Source organism: Dermacentor albipictus, chromosome 1 (genome assembly GCF_038994185.2).
Source record: "Dermacentor albipictus isolate Rhodes 1998 colony chromosome 1, USDA_Dalb.pri_finalv2, whole genome shotgun sequence".
Taxonomy (NCBI): Eukaryota; Metazoa; Arthropoda; class Arachnida; order Ixodida; family Ixodidae; genus Dermacentor; species Dermacentor albipictus.
Window position 1 is genome coordinate 513299076 of NC_091821.1, and position 23133 is coordinate 513322208.

Sequence of the window (23133 nt, forward strand, 5' to 3'; positions counted from 1 at the left end):
TAAGCTAACCCATAAGCATCACCGAAGCTTTTCGCTTCGAGATATCCAGGCTTAACCTTAGCTAAGCCCCAGCAAATTTTTTTTTTATTTTTTGCTTCGTTATGACAGTGACACAGAAGATGAAAATTCTCAAAATTAATTGAGAGGGAACGTCAGCATGAGTACGTCGAGTTAACGGTACACATGCGATTTGGTCCTGGCTATCATACAAAACAATAAAGGTTGATTCGATGATAAACACTAGGCTCTCGCCGGGAGGCTTCGGTCGGTAGCAAATACGATTCACTATCCTACTGCGACATCCGCAGCCTCCAATCAAAGACCTTGTCATTGGTACCACTAAAACAGTCGTGCATACCATTTAATTGCATAACTGATATGGTGGAGTCACTAGTAATCACAAGTCAAATACAATGTGTAGTTCGGGGTTCTTGGTGTTTTGCGCAACATGACATCATATACATCCAATGAAATACGATGAACCAATGACTCACTATGCCTACTATAAACTCGTATACTTATGTCACTGGTGAATATTATTCACCTATTTTACTATCCCTGAGGCAGCTTTCCCTTGCGAGTGCCGTCAGTAGTATCAATGAAGCTGTAGCACTATGAGCACTTTTGCGTTACCACTGCCAACTGATATCTAATAGTCATTGATATATATCAAAATGTTATTGAATTAGTATTTTCTCTACTACCATTGCTACCTGATAGTAAAGAGTCATTAGTGATCACTAGTGATAAGCTCAGTTCAGCGCTCTGTTACAATTAGAGTTTGTAGTGTCATGGATGTCAAATGATAATTCGAAGGATGATTCAAATTTTATAACCTGGGGTTGCTAAAAATTAGTCACTAGTAATCACGAGTCACTTTGACAATGGTAGCCATCATTCGTTCATTTTGCTATAGGTGAATATTTTTCCTCTGAGATTGCATATGTGGTCGAAATACTGGTGGTCAATGGTGACTATGTTCACTTCAATTTTCTTGACTACTCGCAAATCACAGCTTCATGGACATCAAATGAATGGTCACTCAAAAGGTGACTCGATTATGACCACTAGGAACTGACATGTCTGAGACAATCGACGCAAAGAGGCCGATGTGAGGTTATAGTTGCTAACTTTCTGAATTCTTAAGGCTTGTTTCACTAGAACGGCGCAACAGGCACCAATTGACTTGAAGAAATAAATGGAAACAGAAATGTTAACGTAGCAGGAGCGTCGCTTCATCAGTTGGCTTATAGTAGACTGATGTGCAAAAGAGCTAATTCGAAATTTAGCAGGAAAGGTTAGTATGTTAAGTGCCTTTAAACTCTTATGAAGCAATTGATTGCGTTGCAAAGGCGACGCCTGTGAATCGTTTATGTAAACAATGACCATAAGAGCTGTGTGTAGATCTGCGAGAGGAAACTTTATTAATATAAACCAAAAGCACTTTGTTGCAAGACTGTCGACTTTCCTTTGAGTGCAGCACTGAGCAGTTTTCACATATCGTGGCACGCTAGGGCAGCTTGCACAAAAATGTAGTTGTGCCTGTCGTAGGCAGCGCATTCAACTCGCAGGATGTGCTGCATTGACTCTCCCGCGGCCTCAACCAACAGTGCCTGGCGATGCTGTTTCTTGGAGATACCTGGTGGTGTCATGAAAAAACGGTCACGCCATTCAGCAAGAAAAGCCTTCACACCAGCCTTGAACTTCAAAAAAACTTCTTCGATTGGATTGAAGAATGGGCTGTAGGGTGGAAGCCGCTTCACTGAGTGATCATTGGTGGCCAAGACAACCTCCTCAGCACGGCGGTGCACTGGAGCGTTGTCCAACAAGAACACAGCTTCAGTACCAGGTTCCTGATGATGAACCTTCTTGGACAGATCATCGAGAAATTCGTTGAATACAGCCCAGTGGATCTTGTCCACTAAAGTCCAATGCAGAAGGCCGTTTGCAGACATGCAAGCCAAAACATTTATATTCGCACCCTTGGTGCTGGTTGCAAGACGAATAGCTGGGGCGCCTCGTTTCGCTCTGCCAAAACTTCTTGCGCACCACACGTTGAAATTCGTTTCGTCGATGTAGTACCGCGTGACTGTGGTACCCTCGTTTTGGAGCCATTGAGCGAACTTGCGGTGCTCTTCCTTGACATCAGCACGGTTACAGTTAACCAGCCTCTGAGTAATTAACTTAAGTGTATAACCATGGCCATCGAGAAGCCGATCGATGGTAGACTTGCTGATTTTGGTACCGGGAAACTTCTCTGTCAACGACATCCGGATTTGCATAAGCGTGAAGGATGGGTTCTTTTCTAGAATTTCACGCAGGGTATTGACCACATCTTGGTCAAACTTTTTTGACAAGCCACCACGTTTCTTGGCTGTTTCGCGATCTGTTGCGGTGATTGAGCGCACAATCTTTCCAGTGTTTGGGCCAACTGCTTTAAGTCCCCACCTCGTCGGTACGCATCGATGATGCGGGAACGATTCACGGCAGAAAAGCGAGCGTACTTGGCCTTTTCTTCATCAGGCATCTTTCTTGGTCGTCCAGCAGCTCACACCTTGCCCGCTTCCATGGCATAAATTTTCAAAATATTCACTTTACATTAAAGCTAAGGCACGCCTCTCACGATGATCGCACAACGACTGACGCTGGTCATCTGCTTGTCGTCTGCACGGAAGTGCGGCATCCCTGATAGAATCAGCCGCATGTTGTCTGCTTTAGTTATAATGGTAGTCTTTCCTCTCGAACATTAGTTAAAAAATTTATGTTTTGTACAAAGCTGCCATAATTCTCAGACGCAAGCTCTTACGATCTTTATTACCCGATATAATGAAATGCCTCATTTACGATATCCAGACAATCGTGGTAACACCCCACAGACCACTGCAATTTCATTGATCGTCTGCTCGCGCCCTGCAAGAAATGGCTTTCACTATCTTGAACCTTCTGCGAAATTTGAGCGAGAAACATTCGATAAATATCAGGCAAGCTTCGGTTCGCCTCCTTGCATTCACTGGTGAAAGTTGACGCGTTAGCACAAATTATTAGGCTGATGAATAAAAATTACTTTGAACTTTTTCTCTACGACATCAAAGCACTTTGATGCTCGGAAGTCTAGCTTTTCCAAAACCCACCTAGCTTCTTGCGAGCCCATACTATATAGGGATGGTCTTACTTTTGCCTAGCCAGTAGCATATGGCAAAGACCGGAAGCGAAACTGTGATACTCAAACGGGAAAATTCATTGTGCCCGTTCGAAGAGCTTCTTAAAGTCGAAACACGAAAGTCGCAGGCTCATGGCGGTCGCGAGAGTAAGTTTTCCCGCAGTTCAAGATTCGCCACTTTTGTCAGCCATTGATTAAGCTCAGGAACGCCTGGCCTTTGCTTCACAAGCGCACATCCAGCGGATGCACACAGACAATTATACAGGAATATTGACAAGAGAGCATCCCATACAATGGACCTGACTAACGTCCACAAGCAATGACTGAGAGAGATGACGATAAGCAAGGCCATATATACAAATTAAGCTCTCTCTGATAGGAATAATGTACGCAGAAACACGTCAAAGCAAAACAAATGCAACCGTCCTTGGCATTTATCATTTACCTTGTTATTAGTACGGCCCTCTTTAAGTGAAGGAAAACAAAACACAAATTGTAGTGCACGCAGGTATGCTTCCTTCTCAAGAGGCGTGATGCTTTCTTTCTTAATTATTCTAAAGCCGTTCTTGCCGATTGCATCTTGAGCAATTATGTGTCCATTCCAGTCCTTTCGGGCGTTTCGTCGTTTTTTGCTTCCATTTTTACTCATTCACATTATTCGCCTTTTCAAGAAATTTGTTAGAACAGCAAACCGTCAAATGGGCCGCCTTTCTTTGAACGTATCAGACCTGCGAAAACGTTCTGTACGCATCACAGCCACCATATGCATTGTAAAGCACCGTGAACGTCCTGCTCACTTCATAGTGTATTACTGCAGTTTACATATGTGCGACGTACGGGAAATGTGATGTGATCTGTCATCTACAGGGACCAAACCATATGAGATCCCACACAGCATAATCTAATTACGCTGCTAACCACTTTTCATGAGATGCCCTTACAGTGAAGAATTGTATATACCCGGCAAACAGAACTGTGCAAAATCACTACTTATTGCTAATGACACGCTGATGCTCTTTATATTCTTCAAGTTATTGCTGGTTTATTGAACCTTTACTCAATTGCAGCACGTACAAGTAGACGCTGTAATGGTAAAAATTATTGATATTTACTACTAGCTCAAACTTCTCATTTCATAATTGTCTTAACTTAATCACCTTTTGAGCAACTTTTCATTTGTATGTCCATTAAGCTGTGATTTGTGAGTAGTCGAGAAAATTGAAGTGAACGTAGTCACCATTGACCACCAGTAATTCGATCACATCAGCAATCTCAGAGGAAAGTAATTAGGGAAACACATTCAATACCTGTGGCAAAATGAACGAATGGTGGCTACCGCTGTCATAACAAGCAAAGTGATTCGTGATTACTAGTGACTAATTCTTATCATCTCCAGGTTAATAATCGTGAATGATCGTTTGAATTACTTACCATTCGACATGCATGACGCTATGCAGCATAAGAGTGCAAGAACACCGAACAGAGCTTATCGCTAGTGATCATTATTGGCTCTGCGATGTCAATTAGCAATGTTGACTGATTAAAACTCTCATTTATTGACACTTTCATTTATACCATTCACGGCGTGCATGAATAACGACTCTGACCATCAAACTACACAAAGTGATCCTTCATCACTAGATGAACCAATCTTAGTATTTCCTATAGTTATCAAATTATAGTTAGTGAATAGCCGTCTAAAGTACATTTGATTTCATATCTATGACGCTATTCTGCATGAAAATTTGAGAACATCACAGTGAGCACATCACTAGTGATGACTAAAAACTCGGCGGTATCAGCTGGCAGTGGTAACACAAAAGTGCTACAGCTTCATTGATACTACTGACGGCACTCACAAGGGAAAGCTGCCTCAGGGATAGTAAAATAGGTGAATAATATTCACCAGTGACATAAGTATACGAGTTTATAGTAGGCATAGTGAGTCACTCGTTTCATCGTATTTCATTGGATGTATATGATGTCATGTTGCGCAAAACACCAAGAACCCCGAACTACGCATTCTATTTCACTTGTGATTACTAGTGACTCCACCATATCAGTTATGCAATTAAATGGTATACATGACTGTTTTAGTGGTACCGATAACAAGGTCTTTGATTGGAGGCTGCGGATGTCGCAGTAGGATAGTGAATCGTATTTGCTACCGACCGAAGCCTCCCGGCGAGAGCCTAGTGATTATCATCGAATCAACCTTTACTGTTTTGTATGATAGCCAGGACCAAATCGCATGTGTACCATTAACTCGACGTACTCATGCCGACGTTTCCTCTCAATTAATTTGGAGAATTTTCATCTTCTGTGTCACTGTCATAACGAAGCAGAAAATAAAAAAAAAATTTGCTGGGGCTTAGCTAAGGTTAAGCCTGGATATCTCGAAGCGAAAAGCTTCGATGATGCTTATGGTTTAGCTTATGGTTATGCTTTATGATTTAGCCTATGGTTATGCTTACGGTTTAGCTTATGGTTATAGTTTATGATTTAGCCTTGGATATGCTTACGGTTTAACTTATGAATATGCTTACATTTTAAGTTATGGATACGCTTGCGGTTCAGCTTATGGTTATGCTTTATGATTTAGCCTATGGTTATGCTTACGGTTTCACTTATGAATATGCTTTCGTTAGCTTATGGTTATGCTATACGTGTGCCTTGTGTAGTTATGCAAATTGCTTATCAATGATATATACCATAAGTAATGCAGGATTATTAAACTTCTTTATTCATCATTGTTGGGCACAGTGTCTTACGATTTCTGTACAGCCATAAACACAGCTCTTTCTATCGGTAGTATCTCTCTTCTCCTTCCATGTTGAATTCGCACGCCTGTACTCTGGCAAGCGGTTATGTAGTCGGCCTCCGCGATAAACACGCGCTTGCGGCCAACGTCAAACGATGACGCATAGCGCGCGGCAGTGGCCACCTGCGCCGACTCCGAACACGCTCACGGAGCCAATTCCGACATACGCTGGCTCGTGCGATGCGCGGTGTTGACTACGCTAGCGTAGTGAAGCTTTTCGCTTCAAAACCTTCAAAAGTGGTCGTTAGTCCCGTGGCAGGATAGCTACTGATCTACCACCTCGCTCTTTCATTTTCAAGCTGTTAACTCATAACATGTTCACAAATTTTCAGAAGTCTTGAAATCCAAAGGTTCTTGAATTCCGTTGGGTCTGGATTAAATTCACTGGCACTTGGATTATTTTGGCTGGCGTATGGATTAAATTGAGTGGCGTCTGGATTAAATTGAGTGGCACTCGGATTAAAATCACTGGCACTTGGATTAAATTACCTGGTGCTTAGATTAAATTCACTGGCGCTCGGATTAAATTGACTGGCGCTTGGATTAAATTGAGCGGGAAAACCTGTAGTTACGTTGAAAGCGGAGCATGTCATTGCAAATACGTACTAGTGTGTCTTTTATTTTAACAGCAATAAATGTGAATTTCTGGCATGTGGGGAGCATGCACACCAACATCTTCCAATGTGTGATCACACAAAGTGACCAAAGCCAGAAGCTGTGGAGATGGTGGCAGGGCCACCATGCTCCTTGCTTACGCACCGACACCAGGCTCATGGTAAACTGCCCTGCAGATGAAGGTATAAAAGAGCATGGCTCAGGGGGAGACTCTCTCTTGCCATGAGCAAAAATAATCAGGGGATCCGAGGGGCTTGATTCTTTTGTTAGTCACAGCCACAGGACGTGACAAACAATGAAGCCAGAGAAAGGACAGGGGAAGTTGAATGCTATGTTTAATTGAAATGTGGAAATAACAGGATAAGGGGAAATAAAAGTGCACCAAAATATGACTTGCATGGGTGGGAGCCAAACTCGCATCTTGTTGCCAAACCACTCGCAAACACAGGCGAGTCGACCCCTTGAAATCTGTCATTTAAGGAGTGGACAACCCTCCATCAGTGGCTAGTTCAATTTGCTCCTAGCACTAAATATATTGTATGATTGTGCACCATTTCTTCACCTTACACCCAGGAAAATGTAGTAGATAAGGTTAACTTGCACTGCAGGTTGGAGATGCATTAAACTGCTAGAACCAGAGCTTACCTCCTGTGGTAGTCGCACGCACAGCATACCCTATACACACAAACAGGGTCTACAGGTATACCAGCTGTCCCAACTAAATGCCACCAAGAATTTAAAAAGTAATGGACAGCTTTACATGAACAGCACACACTGTATTTTGATAGGCCTTGCTACAGAGTTCATACAGGTTTCTGAGACAAAAATTCAAGGACTTTCAAGGAACATTTAAGAATACCACAGCAGTGCACACATGTTAAATAGCCATTGTAGCATTACTACTTTTGGGAAGCATGGCACCTGCATGCATGGAAGAAAAGGCGACACAGATCACTCACTAACTACATGCACCGCAACACCATAGCCAACATGTGGGGAAATAAAGCACTACAACCCAGATCGGATATGCACAATGCGGCCAGCAGCTGATGCTATAGCTGTTGAGGCTGCACCTTTTTTGATGGGTTACTAGGGAATCTGGCCCACAGTGGAGCCAAAAAGAAAAACAGCGTAAAGTGAAGTCCACTTATAACAATATCAAGAAGAATGAAAAATCCGGTCATTATAATCAATCATCGCTACAACTGGACTGCCATAAGAAAAAAAAAAGCTGCGAAACATACCCTTGCAGCTCCCAAACAAAAGTTGCCACTTACTTCGATAAAAAATCGACGTTGAAGAAAGTAGGCAGTGAAAAATAAAATGTTTATTTATACATGTACCTCTGAACAACATGTGAAGCGTTAGGCGCGCTGATATAGTCAGAAATCTGCACTTGCTTTTGCAAAAGTTTCAGATTCACAACCGCGGTTTGCATTGCGTCCAGCTGCTGAGCAAACACTCGTGGCTGTAATTTAGCATGCATGAAATCAATGAGGAACACCATGCACTTTGTCCGCAACATCTTCTCTTCGACACCATCTACTTTGAGGTTGCTTCCGCTGCTCATTTCAGAGCTCGCTGAAAGAGTGCAGAAAGGGCGGGCGCCACTTTGCTTTTTTTTCTCCCTCTCTTTTCTCTGGATGCATGGAGCCCGAAAGTGGGCGACGCAGACACATGCGAAGCAGCTGGCGCCATCCTGTGTCGCACTGCATCCCCTCGCGATGCTCTCCATGCCTTTCACAATCGGCGCGCGGGCGGGACACACTTCGCCATAATGGCAGCAGATACAAACTCGCATAGGCAAGCTTTTCGCACCGTCTCGGCATTATTCGTTTGAGAGAAACTTGGCAACGGAAATGTCGTGATTAGTCTGCATAGGAAACACAGCCCAGAAAGCAATACTTCAATCATTATATCCGACATGCGGTGAATAACATATTACATATGGGTTTCTTTCTTATAGCCCTAACACATAAGTTTATGCTCTTAAGTTGATTCATCGTTATAACTGATATATCCTTATATGTGGTATCATTATAAGTGGACTGCACTGTAGTCTATCTAGTAATTGCCGACCACACCCAAACCACAGTACAAGAAAAGCCACTAAGTTGCTAAGGAGTACCTAAATGATTTTGATGATTTTGTACGTACTAAGTCATTAGAGTAAGTCCTTCTGATTATTAAGTGACGCACTTAAGCGCTCCATGGAAAGCGTGTAACTTATTATAACCTTTTAAATATGTACACCACTACCGATCGCCGCACGCCATTTCCCCGAGTTTTCAGCCGCCCCTAACCAGGTGACGCGAGGTGACCATTTGACACCACTAAGGTGAGTTATCTGAGTGGCTGCCCAGTGTGCTTCATCGATAACTTTTCCAACTTTATGGCATACAAATGTTGTTCGTAATAGTTGGAATGTTAGTTAATTTGTTTTTATAAAAAGAAAGTAACAGAAAGAGAATGCACAAGGACAATTTATCACTACACTCAAGCACTTCCGGTACACACCAAGTATCGTCTGCCTGTATTACAAAAACAGCTTGCAAAAGCTTGCAAAAACGTAATTTCTAAGGCAACCCGTCTCATTGCACAGACTGTGACTTTGCTTGATATCTGGTTGACGAACATACACCCGCCGCATTGCGTTGCTGGAATGTTGGTTGTAGAAGTAAGCGACCACTTACCGATCTTTTGTACCCTTCCTTCTTCCAATGATAGTCGCGAAGCTAATGAAAAAGTGCGGTCACATCAGATCAACGCTAGGACACTAGAAATATTCCGGCATCATGTTATTCAAACCGAGTGGAATCACGTGTTCCGAGAAAAAGATCCTAACTTGGCATACAACGTATTCATGTCTAAACTGATAAAATGTTATAATGATGCTTATCTGGTATCTATAAGGTACATGAAATGGCAGAAAAATAGAAAAGTCTGGATAACTAATATCTTACTTAAAAAAATAAACAAGAAGAATAGCATGCACCATGAATTTGTGAAGACACGTGGCATAAATTTATTTATTAAGTTTAAAAAGTACAGAAACCAGCTAAATGGTGAACTAAGGTGTGCAAAGTTCAGATATTATGAGAATTTATTTTGTAAAATAAGTAATGATCCCAGGAGAATTTGGAACGAGGTTAGAAATCTTTCCGGTCAAATAAAACAAAACCTAGTCCCTAGCATTCTAGCTAACCCTAGCGGCCTTGGCTACAGAGAGGCTGCAACTGAAATTAACTATTATTTCATTACTAGTTGTGGTTACGATGAGATATGTGATGACGATGATCCAAGATTATCTATACATGACCGTGGTTTACCTAACTCCATAGTTTTGGATTCTATTTCACGTCGTGAGACTGAAGAATTAATAACCAAGATTAAAAGCAACTGCGCGGCAGGGCTTGATGATATCAAACCCATGCCAATAAAATGCATTGCTGATGTGATATCGTCCGCGCTCTCATACATTATTAACTTGACTTTCTCTACTGGGGTTTTTCCTGATCAACTGAAAATAACTTGTGTGTGTCCGGTCTTCAAAAGTAGTAATGACAAAGAAATTGCAAATTATTTACTAATATTGGTACTTCCGATACTGTCGAAAGTGCTACTAATATCAGATTACAAAATTTCTTTAATATGTATAATATCATAAGTGAGGCCCAGTTTGGCTTTCAAAAAGGCAAATCCACCGAGCTTGCATTACTCGATATTAAAAGCGAGATACTAAATAATTTCGAGGAAATGCTTTACACGCTTGGACTGGTTGTAGATTTCCATAAAGCATTCGATACCACGTGTCACAGCGTTCTTCTACAAAAACTGAATAATTACGGCATCTGTGGTATTGCCAACAGGTTACTACAAAATTACTTGACAGACCGTTACCAATATGTAGTTATTAATCACCATCACCAGCATCTATGCATTGGCGGCAGTCACTTGACGCCAAAGGATTGCTATATACAGTCAAAACTCGACATATTGAACACGGATATATCGAATTATTGCGTATATAGAACACTTTCTATATCACGTGAAAAATCGCATGCATATTAAATTTTTTATTTCGAACGGGGCCGGATGTAAAATGGATATATCGAACTCCGCCGCCCCAGACCAAATGCGCTCTGTTGACAGGAGGCGAGCTTTCCCGCAGCACTTTCGAAGATAGCGGCGGCGCGATGGGCGTTCCAGACTGCTGCGTACGATAGCTGCCCACATCTGTTGCGCCGAGGGCGCCATTTGAACGTAGCGGCGTACGCACGCGGCGGCTTGGCGTGGCCGTGGCTTGGCTAGGTTGGCTAGTTTGACAACGTCAACGACACGTGCGTCTCGGTACTGCCGCTTGTGCTAGGCCGGTCGTTGTTAGTGTGCGTGTGTGTGGCTTAGGCCTGTCATGGTTGGTGTGATGACTGCAAACGCGAAGAAGCGGACGTCCCTGACATTTGCTGCGAAATTGGAAGTGATACAGCGCGTTGAAGATGGAGAAACGAAGTCGAGCGTCGCCGAAGCTTTCAACATCCCAAGGAGTACTTTGAGCACTCTGCTGAAAAACAAGAGTGACATAAAGGCCAAGGCGGAACAGAACCAGCACTCAGGCGTGCGGCGGGTGCGCAAAGCTGCCTTTGAAGACGTCGAGAAGGCGCTGTACAAATAGTTTATCCACGTAAGGGCCCGGAAGAATGCCAGCTCGAAGAAACCTGGAGCCAGTTGAAGCGCCTTGTCGGCGCTGAGCCACACAGCATGTTCATTGAGGACTTTGTTGGCGGTGACGGCAGCACCGGAACAGTGGCAGAGTTAACAGACGTGGAGATCGCGGCAGAAGGGACTGCTGAGCGGCCAAACGAAGACGCTGCCAAGGCTGGTCCAGCAAGCGCTGATGTTGCCCTGCTCCCGACTGCAACTGAGGCTGTAGCTGCTTTGGCCGTTGTACGCCGCTACTGCGGCGCAATAGAAGGCACTGGACTGTCTCTTGTGGACCGTTTGGACTATGTTGAGGACGCCGTGGTCAAGCACACGGTTGCCAATATGAAGCAGGCTACGCTGCTTCAGTACTTTCAGTGAACGAAATAAATAATTTGTTTGAAGCTTTATGTGAGTATCTATTGCGCCATGATTGGTTCATTAATTGATTTGCGCTAGTTTTTGACGCGTTTTCTATGTGATTTTATATATCGAATTCTGGCTATATCGACCTATTTTGCGATCACCGCGCCGTTCGATATATCGAGGTTCGACTGTACCACAAGTTTCGTGGTACAGTGTTTCGTGTGTCCAGTATTCTGGGAAACGCAAGCACAAGTGAACAGGGCCTGGGCATTTTATGGGGTGAGCGGAGGCACAAACGTGAACAGCCTGCTCGGTGCAGCTGGTGGTGTAATATTGACGTGTTTGCACAGCGTAAAAGACGAGGATTGAAGGAAGAATACAACACAGGCGCTGACTTTATCTGCGAAATCGCCAGAACTACCGTGAAAACACGCATATAATACGAGGGGTTTTTCCTATTATTAGCAGCCCAAATTTCCGCCTCATACTATATGCGGATTCGAACGAAAATTTCAGTCATAAATTTGGGCTAGAAGTTTTGGTTGCGTTATTGCTGCGTGGCCATGCTTGAATTCATTATTGCTGCGTGGCTACAGCTTGGCTTCCTTATTGCTGCATGGCTACGGCTTGGTTTCATGATTGCTGCGTGACTGCAGCATCGTTTCTTTATTGTTGAGTGCGCACCTTGGCAGCACACGTGCAAACCACGCTATGCGAAGAGCACCTTTTTTATTTCGCATTGAAGGACCAATGTCCGGACCATGAAAACAGTACTCGGCTGCTTTCAAGAGAAAAGTTATCTTAGCTGCACAGGGCACCGGCAACAGTGTGGCCAGGAGGCAGTTTGGCATCAACGAGAGAAGCATTCATCGATGGTGCCAACAAAAGAAAGCCCTTTTCGTGTGCAGCGGAACGCGAAGAAACTTTTGCGGACCGAAGGTTGGAACATTCCCGGAAATCAAACCTACCCTGACAGAGTTCGTACGCCCACAGCGAGCCATGCATCTAGCTGTGAGTGTGGAGCTTATGCAGGCAAAAGCTAAGGAGCTTGCAAGAGAAAAAGGGCTACCGAGCTCCGCCTTCAAAGTGAGCAAGCGCTGGATTTATCACTACATGTGCCATGCTGGTTTTTCCTTACGCCACCGAACTAAGATTTTGCAAAAGCTGCCCGAATCATTCGAAGAGCTGCCTGTGGCTTTCCAGCGCCACATTATTTTGCTGCGCAAGTCCAAGAACTTCCAGCTAGGGCAAATCGGCAATGCTGACCAAACGCCGGTTTTATGGACATGCCATCGCCCCGTACCGTGCATGAAAAGGGCTCTAAAAGTTCACGACAAAGGGCAGTACCTGCAGTCGCTGTGGTGGTGCCCACTCCTCTTCACAGTGCCAGCTCTCTCAATCACAATGCTTCACATGCAGGAAAACTGGGCACCTGGCACGTGTATGCCGAAGGGGGAGGACGAACAGCAAGCAGCAGCCTGATTCAAGCCCAGGTACAACACAAGCCCGCGGCCAGGGTAGCCGTCGCAAGGGTACGCGGCGGAGGCATGCGGCAGCAAGCTCAAGTTCTTCTTCGACCAGGCTCCACGTCGTGGCCGAGGACCCGCCGATTTTCAACACGTGGCACACAGGCTTTGTACTGTCTTCTGTGCTGCCATACATGATGACCATCAAAATCTGCGGGCACCCCATTTCCATGGAGCTGGACACAGGCGCCAGCGTGTCTGTAATGGCCGGGAAGCTCTTCAAGCGTACTTTCCCCGGCGTGTCCGTCGAGGCTTCGGGCATGATGCTGCGCAGCTGCTCCGGGCAACTCTCCCAGGTCCAGGGTCAGGCACAGGTCAGCGTTCGCTTTCGCAACAGGGAGGCAACCCTTCCCTTTTACTTAACGAAGGGGTCGTCGCCGACGCTGCTGGGCCAAAACTGGATTCATGCACTGGGCGTTCGTCTGCCACAGTACCAGGAAGCCAGCCTGCATGTGGTGCAAGACATCCCCAGCCTCCTGACCCAGTTCAAGTCCCTGTTCCAACTAGGGGTGGGCACATTTGCCAGCACGACGGCTGGCATCTATGTACCTGAGGGAGCCCGGTCACGTTTTTTCAAGCCTTGCCCACTGCCGTTCGCCCTGAAGGACGGGGTCACCCAGGAGCTGCAACGGCTTCAGCGAGAGGGCATCCTGGTGCCCGTAAAGACATCTGAGTGGGCCGCTCCCATCGTGCCAGTCCTCAAGCAAGATGGCAGTGTCATGATCTGCGGGGATTTCAAAGTTACCATCAACCCCGTCGCTACCGTCGAGAAGTACCCGCTGGCCCAGATTGAAGATCTCTGGTTAGCATTGTCCGGTGGACAGAAGTTTACCAAGCTCGACCTCAGAGATGCTTACCAGCAGCTGGTGCTCCAGGATGCCTCCCGGAAGTATGTCACTATATCGACAACTTTGGGACTCTTTCAGTACACGCGCTTACCGTTTGGCGTGGCCTCGGCCCCAGCCATATTCCAGAGGGAGATGGACAACCTCTTCAGGGGCATGAGGCACGTGGCGGTGTACTTGGACGACATCCTGGTTACTGGCAGCGACGACGGGGACCACCTGCAGAACCTCCACAACGTCCTGGCACGACTGCAGGACGCCGGCCTCATGCTCAAGCTGGAAAAGTGTATTTTCCTAGCTACCATGGTTGAGTACTTCGGACATGTCATTTCGCAGGCAGGCCTAGCTCCGGCTCCCCACAAAGTTTAAGCTGTGCTCAAGGCACCTAAGCCCCAGAACAAGAAGGAGCTTCAGAGCTACCTGGGCCTCATCAACTTCTACAGGAGTTTTCTGCCGAACCTGTCGCAGCATCTACAGCCGCTCCATCTTCTGCTTCGAGGTGGTCAACAATGGGTCTGGAAGAAGGAGCAGGACCAGGCCTTCCAGCGCAGCAAGGAGCTAATCACCAAGGCTCCAGTGCTGGTGCACTTCGATCCTGCTAAGCCTGTTGTCCTTACCGTAGAGGCGTCACTGTACAGTGTGGGAGCCGTCCTGGCACACCGGGACAAAGATGGCCAGGAACAGCCTGTGTCGTTTGCTTCTCAACAGCTTCATGCTGCAGAGCAACGTTACAGCCAGCTGGACAAGGAAGGTATGGCCCTCATGCTCGGTGTCGAACGCTTCCACCAGTACCTGTGGAGCCGAAGTTCGGGGCGGTCACGCACCACAAGCCGCTGTTGGGGCTGCTGGGGCCTGACAAGGCAGTTCCTGTGCAGGCATCGCCTCGAGTGGTACGCTGGGCCTTGAGGCTGGCAGCTTACAGCTACTAGCTGGTTTACCGTCCGAGAAAGGACCTGGGACCTGCTGATGCCCTGAGCCGCCTGCCCCTGCCAGAGGTGCCTGATGCTGTTCCAGAACCTGCTGAAGTGTTCATGCTGGAACACGCGTACCCGGAGGTGCTCTCCAGAGCTGGGGTATCTCAAGCGACCAGCCGGGACCCAGTCCTGTCTCAGGTGGTCAAGGCGGTGTCCCGTGGAGAGGAATTGGTGCAGCAGGCCTATAGCCACAAGGCCACTGAGCTGAGCTTGCAGCAGGGCTGCCTACTGTGGGGTTCGAGGGTGGTGATCCCACAAAGTCTCCGATCCAGGGTTCTGCAGTTGCTGGACGCGGGTCATCCAGGGGTAGAAAAGACCAAGATGGTGGCCCGGTCCCATGTTTGGTGGCCTGGCCTGGACCAAGACATCACTCATTTGGTGCAGAGCTGCCAAATCTGCCAGGAGAATCAGCGAGCCTCGAGTTGTGTGGAAATCACCCCCTGGCCGTTCCCACAGAGACTCTGATCCCGCCTACAAGTGGATTATGGGGGACCCTTCAAGGGCCATTACTTCCTGGTGGTGGTGGACGCCTTTTCAAAGTGGGTGAAGGTTATACCTGTCACCACTCCATCAGCAGGCGCGACCATTGCAGCGCTACGACAGTTCTTCGCCGCCCAGGGGTTGCCGGATGTCATCGTGTCCGACAATGGTCCTGCTTTCGCCAGCGCAGAGTACCTGGCCTGGCTGACGAAAAACAGAATCTGCCGGATGATGGTTCCACCGTACCACCCTGCTTCAAATGGTGCAGGCGAACGGGTGGTGCAAAACATCAAAGACAAGCTCAAGAAGAGCCAGACTGGGGTTTCCGGACGCAAATTGCCCGTATACAATTTCAGTACCGGACCACGCCTCACGATGTCACTGGCCGTTCCCCCCTGTGAGCTCCTGCTGGGTCGGATGGTCAAGACACCCTTGGACGTTGTGCATCCGAACCTCCGATCCACAGTGCTTGTGAAGTAGCTGAAGCAGAAGCTGGCTGCTGACCAAGGATGCCATCCCGGGTTTTTGCCAGAGTCGGGAGCTCCAGTTTTCGCCAGGAACTTCCGTCCTGGCCCACCCTGGTTTGAGGGACAGGTGGTGTCTGCTGCCAGCGCCTCATCGCTGCTCATCCGCATGCCAGACGAGGCCATGTGGCACAGACGTGCCGACCATGTCAGGCCTCGCCTCAGGACCTGGCCAGCAACCTCAACTGCAACTCCCGAGTTCCAGCCCGCAGGAGGACTAGCGGCAGCCCCAGTCGCTTCCAGCGGAGCACCACCTACCTCGGAGGCGGCAACCAAAGCCAGTGGTGCGGCCCCCGTTGGACCGGTGTCGAGCTCGGCACCACTCACGAGGCCGACCACTACGGAGCCTCCAGATGGAGCGAGGCTGGCCCAGGCAGCACCCGGCATTGCCACACCCAACCTGTCAACACCGGTGCCCAGGCGGAGTACTCGACGGCGGAGGCCCCTGGACCGTTACTCGACTGGATAGCAGGCAGCGTCAACCCAGCTAGGATGGAGGCAGAGCCTCATATTGTGAACATGGACGTTTGTTTTTCATTTAACAAACAAACTGGGGGTAGGGGGGTGTGGCAAGTATGTGACGCCCCCTCGGGCATAATCTTGGTTCGCCCGCCAAGCTCGGTGGCCTGCTAAAGCTCAGCGGGCAACATTGGTCACCGCACCACAATAAACACCGACGAGCACGGCTGCTCGCCGGTCAGTCATCATTCAGCACCACCACGCTGCGGAGCGTCCGTCTATCGGAGGGTGCCTCGAGCCCTCCCTTGTTCACGAGCCCGGGTGGATCGTGACAATACTTGATTTCGTTTTTGGTGAGCGCAATAGATGGCATGCTGAGGCGTGCGAATGCTCATGCCACATGACCAAATATTTGCACTACTAACCATAGGAATCGGTTTGGAGCATGCGCCCTGGGTGTGGTTTACATGATTTCCTTGACTTGAGGAAAGAAATATGTTGGGCAAACAGACAGATGTTTAAATGACTGATTGAGAGAGCATTTCTACAATGTTTATACCACCGTGCAAAGTAATCTTGGCATTCACTGCAGAGACTGCCATTGTGACTCTGAATGTGAAAACTGCGTCATACACCAAGAACAGCCTACACATGCAATAATAGAGGCTGACACGATACAGCTGCTGGACGACCTTTGCATCAGCATGCCATCTATTGCCCTCACGAAAAGCAAAATCAAGTAGCTGGAAGTGATGCAATAGAGGTACATGTATAACATAATGCAAAAGTTGACTTTTCTTTACTTTTTCTCATATATATAGTTCTGGCGATTTCACAAATAAAGATCAGTTAAAGGGACCCTGAAATGATTTTGGCGATTTTCTACAAATGTACTGAGTCGTTAGAGTAGGTTCTTCTGATCATTAATTGATGCATCTAAGTGCTCTGCGTAAAGCGTGTAATTTATTATAAGGTTTTAAAAATACACATCGCTGCCGATCGCAGCGCACTGCTCGGCGGAATTTTAAGCCGCCCCTACCCATATGATGCAAATAACCCATATTACGTCACATGGGCGAGCTATCTGATTGGCTGACCAGGGCGCGTGGTCGATAATTTTTCCAACTTTATGGTGAACAAATGGTGCTCGTAATAGTTGGAATGTTAGTTACTTTGTTTTTGTAAAAAGAAAATAACTTAAAGAGAATACACAAGAATAGTTTTTTAGTACACTTCAGCACTTCCGGCACACAGCAAGTGTCGTCTGCTTATGTTACAACGTACTCCATTTTGACGAGAGCTCCTCGGTCAGAGTCGGTCTCAGTCTTTTCGCGAGCACTATGATTCGACTTTGTTGCCTTGTGGACTGCAAACCTAGCGACCTGCAAACCGCGAGTCCAGTATTAGGGCAAACGCAAGCGCAAGGGGACAGGGTCTGGCCGCTTGACTGTGCCGGGATGAGCCACGAGATGAGCAGAAGGGCAAATGTGAACGGTCTGCACGGTGCAGCCACCTGGTGGCACAGAGCTCAACCCATACACAGTAGCAGCAACGAAGTGTATTTTTTGCTGCTGGTGTGTATTTTTCGCAGGAGTGTAATCATCAACACGTTGATTTATAAATGTTTAAAATGCTTTTCACTTGGTTAGAGCAATATTAGCGCTTTGTTTGACTGGTTAAGCGCTGCGCCAGCAAGTGTCTGGACCGTGCAGACCGATCAGGCTGCTCACGTACGTCTACGCTAAAGTTCCTTCATCAGCTTGAGTTTATGCCTCCAGTCATTTGCCGAAATGACCAGCTTGCCTGTTTTTAGCGGAGTACCGGACACGTTCGGCGCTACGACAGAATGCTCGCAACGCACGCTGCTTCGATAGCTCTCGGTCGACGGCCAAGCGGCTAGCGGAGAGGTCTCGCGCGGGAGGGGGCGTGCTCCTAAACAACCGGAAGTGAGCGATGTGACGTCGCATCGTGACGCTGAACCAGTGAAGGCGGAGCTTAGCGCCGCTCGCTCGGCGAGCGAGTTGAGGAGGAAAAGCATAGCTAGGGAGGAGGGTAACTTCTAATCGCTTGCAGCTCCATTAATACGTAACGCTTCACTTAAATTGTAGTGCGAATGTTCTACTTAAGCTGTACCCTACGCGCCTACAAAATTTGTCCAAACCGTTTCAGGGGCCCTTTAAGTCCGCACCTGTGTTGTATTCCTCCTTCAGTCCTCGTCTTTTGCGCTGTGCAAACATGTCAATATTGAATCACCAACTGGCCTAAGCTTCCACTTTATCATGGTGTAAATTTTTGCCAAGAACGTAATCGTGAACGTACTGTTTTTATAAATGTTTAAAATGGGCTTCTTCGATTTACACTTCTGGCTACCCGCGGACTGCCAGAGCCAGCCAGAGCGTCTTCGTTTTTCTCGAGTTGCTCCGCCCATCGCGCTACGCACTTCCGCCGGGCGTTCGTTTTGCTCGCGCTGGAAGGTTCTGGCTACCCGCGGGCTGCCAGAACCTGCCAGGACGATTTTGGTCTGGCTGCTCTCTGGAAGTTCTCTGGCTAGCAGACGACTAAAAGAGGCGATGGGCGCTCGCCGCCATCTTTACGGGGACTTCACGGATTTCAACGCGGGCACTTGAGGACTTAAATTTATCTCGCTCAGCCAACTGTATACGGTCATCTCCGGATTTCCTTACTTCTAGCGTTATCTTTTTAGGTGCTAACGCTCCGTTCCGCATCGCGAAGCGGTGTGATACGAGCCTTGGTGAACCGTTTGAAGATTTTGTGTGTGTGTGTGTCCCCTGATTGCTTCTTCGCGGCGGTGAACAGCGCGCCGCGCTCTCATGCGTGCATGTTATCTGCATCGTGTTCCACGCAAGTTGTAGACGCTCATTCACACATTTCGGTACATCTTGGTTTCGTCTTTCTCTGGTGGCGTTCCTTTTCACATAATTCGCGTATGTATATCTCTCCTTTCTCTGCAGTTAGCGAAGGCTTTGCAGTTAGCCCGTGTTCGCTCCGTCTCTCTATCGTATGCTTAGGTGGCAGCTCGAAACCGATATGTGTTCGAACTGCAGGCCGTTGATCTAAGAATACACTGATTGCACTCGGTACATTTAGACACACGTACATTGGCTTATTGCTCTCATGATTGCGACCAATGCTGTTTTTAGTGTGAAACGTTTCGCTGGTCACAGGCGATGTGCATTTTCACGCGCCAGCTGCGTCCAGCTCCTTAAATGAGAAGCACCATCAGCCACAACAAACTTTCTGAAATCGAAGCCTAAGCAGGTCGGCGCGAAATTTTATGCGTATGAGACGTACCCGATAACCTGCTTTCTCATCTCTTGTGATGATACAGCGCCAACTCATCAATGTCACCGGTGGGCGACGTGATCGCTGTGAACAGGGATCTTCCAGCTATCGCTTTCGAGTATACAATCACGATTTCGCGTCTTGTCATCTGCCGCGTCGGAGGCCATCTGTTGCGCTGCGCAAGGCGAGGTTGGCCCAGTACGCATCCTGCGACGAGTCGCGCGAAATCGCGCGAAAGCGATCGTATTCCTGAATGCAACTATACATTTTCAAGGTGGCAACGCATAAATGGGCCGACTACGCCGAGCGCGCGTCGGCCTCAACGGGCGCTGCCATGCTGGTAGCATGTTTACATTTGGCCAGCTGTACCGGCGTTCGATTTTGCAAACTTCGGGCAGGTTCGGGTTGTCTTGGGATCCCAGCCCACGTGACTTCCTGTCAGAACCGGAACTAGCTGGCTGCCGTCTGGCTACCAGCGGGCTGCCAGAACTGCGAAAATCGAAGAGGCCCAATGTTTTACACTTGGTTACAGCAATATTAGCTCTTCGTTTGGCTGGTTAAGCTCTGCACCACCAGGTGGCTGGACCATGCAGACTGATCTAGAGTGATCAGGCCGCTCGTGTACGTCGCGCTAAAGCTCCTTCATCACAACAGTAGTAGTATGGAGGGGCTTTAGTTTACGCCTCCACCCATCTGTCAAAAAACTCAGCTCGCTGTGGTTACTGGAATAGCGAACATGCAGGGTGCTGCGACAGAATGCTCTCAACACATGCTGCTTCGATAGTTCTTGCTTGGGAGCGACTGCCAGGCGGCTGGCGGAGAGGCTCCGCCTTCTGGCTCCAAGACAACTGGAAGTAGAGGGTCCCAACATGACCCAGAGCCAAGGAAGGTGGAGCTTAGCCCCGATAACCCAGCGAACAAATTGAGGAGAAAAAGCACGGTTATGGAGGATGGTAACTTGTAATCATCCATAGCTCTTTTAATATGAGATGCTTCACATAAATTGTGGTGTGAATGTTTTACTGTAGCTGTACCCTATGCGTCAATAAATTTTGTCCGAACCATTTCATGGACCCTTTAAGTCTGCATGTGCTATTTGCTGATTTGTCTACGAGTTCCATTTAGCTCTTGTTATCTATCGTTCAAGGCCACCTGATCCTGTTGACAACGTGGGTGGAGTGTCAACCTGACCACTGACAAATCCCAAAAATTGTGAAAAGGAATAGCATAAAAGGCATCACAAGAAAACTGCAGTCATGGACTGTCTAGGCGTGTAGGCCAAAAGCAAGCATATGTGCAGGTACCAAGCATGACAAACTTCGTTCATATTCTCGGACAGTCGCTTCTGAAGATGCTTCGAGATTCCATATGATTTGCATCAGATTCGTCGACTGGTGGCAGTGTTTTCACACTGTGATAAGATAGCGTACTTGGCACTGTGCCAAGAATGTCGATCGTAACCCATGCATGAATGAATGAATGTTTATTTTTGATCTTGACGACAATTTCAAGAAAGGTGTAGGAGAAAAAGGTGCACAGCCTCTGACAGAGGCCCCTGTACCCACAACATATATTGTACATCATTTGGTGGCCAGCTCATAGGCAGAGAGAGGACACACATGATGTTACATATTTTCACACACTGTACATGAGTTAGAGAGAAACTTACAATATAACTTGGCCAATTATTGTGCTACAGTTGGTTCTTAAAATAGATGGTGAAATAATAAAGGTTGACAGGCTGCAGAAATACAAAACAACAAGATAAATGAAAAAACTTTTCCCCTTTCTTTTATTCTTTTGCCTATTCCTTTTGCCATGTAAATTACAACATTACACTCAAATGCAGCATATAAACATGAAGATATATGTATCCAGATACCTTCAAGAAAGATATTTATGCGCCAAGTTGTTCCCCTGTTCCAGATTACTCACATTGGAAGCGGACCGAGAAGTCATTGATGTTGTACAGGGTGAGCACCTGCTTGTGGCTCTCCTGTTGGTCCAGGTAGAAGTCAAGCTGGGACGGGCACACCACCACGGGCATGCGGCCCACCAGGGGGGCAGCATGCCGTAGATGCTCGGCTGACATCAGGGGAGAAGCCTCCCTGCACATCACCGTATCACCTGCAACAGCATCAGATCATTCGAGCTTTAGAGCAAAACAAGTACTATTTTCAAGAGAGTACATGACACTTAAATAGGAGTCCGTTTGAGCTTTAATTATTTAATTAAAATCTGGGGTTTCACATGCCAAAACCACAGTAATATTATGAGGCAATGTGAAGTGGGGAACTGCAGATTAATTTTTGACCACCTGGGGTTCTTTAACGTGCACCCAATGCATGATACATGAGCGTTTTGCATTTTGCCCCCATTGAGATGCAGCCGCCACAGCCGGGATTTGATCCTGCCCTCTCAGGCTTAGCAGAGCAATGTCAAAGCCACTACGCCACCATGGCAAGTCATTTGAGCTTTACAGCAGAGCAAGTACAGTTAATTCTTGATATAGCAAAGTCGGTGAAATCGCAATTTAGTTTCTTGTATTGAAATTCGACTTTTTATGCTGATAAGTGCAGTTGCCAAGAGATGTTTCTTACGCAGATGGGCTGGATAATTTTCTGGATTATTGGCCAATCAGGAAAAACTAATTTCAATTTGAAAAAGAAATTTTGTTCAACTTCACAGTCAACGACCAAAGATGCAGTTTCATGCCACATTGACGATATCTTCACATCGGCGGTATGAAGTGCAGCTTGCGAAGCTTTTGCGTCCATTCTGCCACTGCAGCTGATGGTGACTTGAAACACTATCACACAGGCAGAGGGGAGCGAATGTTTCAGCTGCCTCTTGCTTCAACATGTCTCCGAAACTCAAGATTATGTGACCTCCAGCACTAAACGCATGGAAAGACAGCGTGCATGAACCAATGACCATCTTGGCTCGGTTTATCTTTGCACTCGCCGCAGATTATCTCCAAGATAGAGTGCACTGACAGCCAGGGAAGATGGCGTGCATCAACCCACTGTCTATTTCAGCTCACCCTCGCATGCTTTTCCTCGCACCTGCAGCATACATTACAATCTTATCACACTTGACGGAACATGACAGCGAGAGGGTCTTGCTGTTGCACTGCTCCACTTCGGTGGCCGCTCTCTCTTGGGTGATTTGACTGGTGCGTGTGCAAGCAGCCGCATGTAATTCAACCATTTGACTGTCTGCATCCACAGAAGTTTTTACTTATTGTCTCGGTATACATTTGTGGCAGCAGTGAAATTTCATCATATTGAAATTGTATAAAAACATTTGGTATACTGAGGTTCAAGATACATAGTGTTCTTTTGATAAGTTATAAAGGTTAA

At 47.0% G+C, this 23133-nt stretch overlaps 1 protein-coding gene across 4 annotated transcripts in view; it reads right to left on the reverse strand.

Annotated features, from left to right (window-relative positions):
- LOC135905991 (motile sperm domain-containing protein 1-like) overlaps window positions 1–23133 on the reverse strand; it is a 153849-nt gene that overhangs the window by 112733 nt on the left and 17983 nt on the right. For all 4 annotated transcript variants that reach the window (XM_065437142.1, XM_065437144.1, XM_065437141.1 and 1 more), the window contains exon 2: window positions 21707–21898. In XM_065437142.1, coding sequence (XP_065293214.1) covers window positions 21707–21898 — 192 coding nt within the window. The remainder of the gene's footprint in view (window positions 1–21706; window positions 21899–23133) is intronic.